This window comes from Tribolium madens, unplaced genomic scaffold, assembly GCF_015345945.1.
Source record: "Tribolium madens isolate multiple individuals breed KSU strain unplaced genomic scaffold, Tmad_KSU_1.1 Scaffold_31;HRSCAF=131, whole genome shotgun sequence".
NCBI classification, from domain to species: domain Eukaryota; kingdom Metazoa; phylum Arthropoda; class Insecta; order Coleoptera; family Tenebrionidae; genus Tribolium; species Tribolium madens.
The window spans coordinates 29,111-32,825 of record NW_025400997.1 but is presented as its reverse complement, the minus strand read 5'-3'; the positions used below and the strand labels follow the sequence as shown (position 1 = coordinate 32,825).

Genomic DNA, 3,715 nt, shown 5'->3' with positions numbered 1-3,715 from the left:
CACTATCCGAAAAGGTTTTGTGACAACACTATTTTACTGGGCGATAATCCTATACGACAACCTGATTATCGAAGACCAAATAACGGTAGAACTATCGATTTTGAGGGTACGGCAATCGATAACAGACGGATTGTACCCCACAATAAGTATTTGTCAGGTCGTTACGATTGTCACATAAACGTCGAGTGTTGTGGATCCATTTATACTATTAAATACCTTCACAAATATGTAGAGAAAGGTGCAGACTACATAACGGTACAAGCACAAAATCAAAATGCAAATGAAGAAGGTGTGCTCGATTGGGATGAGGTACGTCAGTATCAAGACTATCGATACGTCAGTTCTACCGAAGCTGCATGGAGGTTATTCCAATTTGTACTTAGCGATAGATCGCATTCTGTTATCGTTTTGCCAGTTCATTTGCCTAATGAACAAGATATCATGTTTGAAGAGGATGAGGATCTTGAGAGGATTGAAGAACTGGCTAGAAAACCATCCAAGTTGATGGGATGGTTTGAGCTTAATCGTACCCATCCAGAGGCTCGACATTATAAATATGCTGAGATACCGGAGTTTTACACTTGGCAAAATCAAAATTCACTATGGGCAGAAAGAAGACAAGTAAGCAAAACCATTGGCGCTTTAGCCGAAGTTAGTTACCAAGAAGGGGAGCGCTATTATCTCAGATTACTGTTAAAGGTTATTCCAGGAGCAAGTTCCTTCGAAGATTTAAAAACTGTCAATGGTCATACTATGAATACCTTTGAATCTGCATGTAGAGAACTTCATCTGCTAGACGATGCAAATACATACGATGAAGCATTAAACGAATCAGTTCACACCAAACGTGCTTTTGAAATAAGAGAACTATTTGCCTTAAGTATCGTATGTATGATTGGCGAAGGTGCCGACATGAGTTTTGTCGCAAATATGTATATAAAGTACAAAAATTATATGATTGAGGATTTTCAACGAAAATACAAAGATAGTATGGAAGTTGCAGAACAGAAAGCACTTTACCATATAAAAATGTATTTACAACGAACCAATTTGCCAACAATACCATCGATGAAAGATTTACGATTACCTGAAATTACATTAGAAGAAAACGTTTTGCAATCAGTGCCACTTACTTTTGCAGATTTTATTGGAGATATTGAAAGAAATATAAATACAAGAGATGACAATCAAGAAATTGACGAAGCAATTGGTCTCTTAAATCGTAACCAAGTAGTGGCATATAATGAAATAATAACTGCTTTGCAAGAATACATTCGAACAGGAAATACTACAAATAATGTATTTTATGTGGATGGTCCAGGAGGTACCGGCAAAACGTATCTTTACAACGTATTACAACGTGTGACAAGAGAACGCCTTCATCAAAGTTACATTGCTATGGCGTGGACTGGAATGGCAGCAACATTATTAAATGAAGGAAAAACCGTTCACAAGTCTTTTCGATTGCCATTGCTGTTGACAGAATACACAGTTGGAGGATTTAGAGAAGATAGTAATGAATCTAACGCTGTTAAAAAAGCAAGTTTAATTATATGGGATGAAGCGTCAATGGCTCCAAGAAAAGCAGTATTGGCAATTGACCGATATCTACGACGTCTAATGGATCGTGACAAAGAATTTGGGGGCAAAATTTTTGTGTTTGGTGGTGATTTCAGACAATTATTGCCTGTTGTGCCGAGAGCGCACGCAGGTGAAATTGCAAATGAATGCATTCAGGCGCTTCCATTTTGGAATAAAGTAGTGCAATTAAAATTGACCGAAAATATGAGATATAAAAATGCAGCACTTGATAATAATGTAGACAATTCATTTCCCAACTTCTTATTAAATATTGGGGAAGGAAAAGTACCAAGGGCAAAAATAAATGATGTCTATTTTGCTGTTCCAGAAGATTTAATTGAAATACCACAGCAGTATTTAGTTTATAGTTTAGAAGATCTATTGGAACATGTGTTTGGAGACATCAACTTTAATGTTATTGATGATGAGCGGTTAGCACATCGTGCGGTACTTTGCCCTAAAAATGTATCTGTGCAGCAAATAAACGAAAAAATTTTAAATTTGATTCCCGGAGAAGGAAGGATATTTTACGGTCAAGACTTATATGAATCCGATCCAGAAGATAATTTTTACGTTCCGCAAGATTTTCTAAATAATGTGGAAACAGCGTGTCTACCACCATTTGAACTTAAACTGAAAAATGGAGCAATTGTAATGCTGCTTAGAAATGTGGATCTTGAATTGGGACTATGTAATGGTACACGCTTACAAATTCTTGAAATGAAGGATTACGTTTTAACTGCAAAAGTGATTTCGGGTAAAGGCAAAGACAATATAATTACTTTACCTAAAGTAAAAACAAAAGCCACAGAAGGCACAGGATTACCACGTCCAATTATTAGGCAACAGTTTCCTATAAAATTGGCCTTTGCAATAACTATTAATAAATCTCAAGGTCAGACATTTCAAAAACTGGGGATATACCTTGATGGACCATGCTTTGTACATGGACAATTATACGTTGCTATGAGCCGAGTGGGAATAGGAGAAAATTTAAAAATTTTTATGACAGACGGTCCACAACAAGGAAAATATAGATATCGTAATGGACGAATGTTTACCAGAAATGTAGTATATAAAAATGTTGTTACAACAAACCAAATTCTACCCACCGTGAGACAAGGAACTACAGAACGACCGGATCCAATAATTCCTCAGAACATTGACGACGAAACAAATATTGGTGATTTGGATTGGATGACATTACTAGCGGAATTTGAAGACAATATTCTGGAAGATCCAATGCCAATAGTCACAAACTTAGAGACAGAAATTCCTATTTTTACGGATTCTCAACTAAGGCGAAGAGTATCAATTTTTGATCAACCAGGTACTTCGGGGATAAATTTGAAAACAACTACAACCAACAAAATATATCCATTGGCTCGTGTTTACAATGATGACGACAACGACGATGATGATGATTAGTTGGGACACATAATAATATAATTGGTAAGTATTTAAAAACGAACGTAAACTATTTTCTTAAATTTTTCAAAACAGTTTCAGCGTCTCCGTCCATTTATCTTTATACAATGATGGGATCAGGAAAGTGTGATTATGTGTGTGTTAATTTGTGTAATAGTTAGCAGTTATAGTTATGTTGTATTATAATTATTATTTCATGTTATGATATAAATTCTAATTTTTTTTATATTAGAAGAATTATATTGTTTTGTTTAAGTTTTTATAATGAATAAATTTGTTAATTTTAAAATTGCAATTTCCTTTTCCTTTCATACCAATATCGCTTTTTGATCTTTTGAAAAACTTTGAATTTACTTCTAAGACTGCAATTTACTACGACTTTTCACCATACGAGGCGGATTAGTCAGAATCAGTCAGGTCTTCTAAGACTGCAATCTACTACGACTTTCCACCATACAAGGCGAATCGGTCAGGACGCGTGTTCTTCACCCGCCTATAGGGAACGTGAGCTGGGTTTAGACCGTCGTGAGACAGGTTAGTTTTACCCTACTGATGACTCGTCGTTGCGATAGTAATCCTGCTCAGTACGAGAGGAACCGCAGGTTCGGACATTTGGTTCACGCACTCGCTCGAGCGGGCGGTGGTGCGAAGCTACCATCCGTGGGATTATGCCTGAACGCCTCTAAGGCCGTATCCTTTCTAGTCA

General features: G+C 36.5%; 1 protein-coding gene across 1 annotated transcript in view; it reads left to right on the top strand.

Annotated features, from left to right (window-relative positions):
• The first annotated feature begins 274 nt into the window (after positions 1 to 274).
• Positions 275 to 3,715, top strand: part of LOC123006891 — a 4,241-nt gene continuing 800 nt past the window's right edge. Inside the window, exons 1-2 of the mRNA XM_044401797.1 lie at positions 275 to 362; positions 416 to 512. Coding sequence (XP_044257732.1) covers positions 275 to 362; positions 416 to 512 — 185 coding nt within the window. The remainder of the gene's footprint in view (positions 363 to 415; positions 513 to 3,715) is intronic.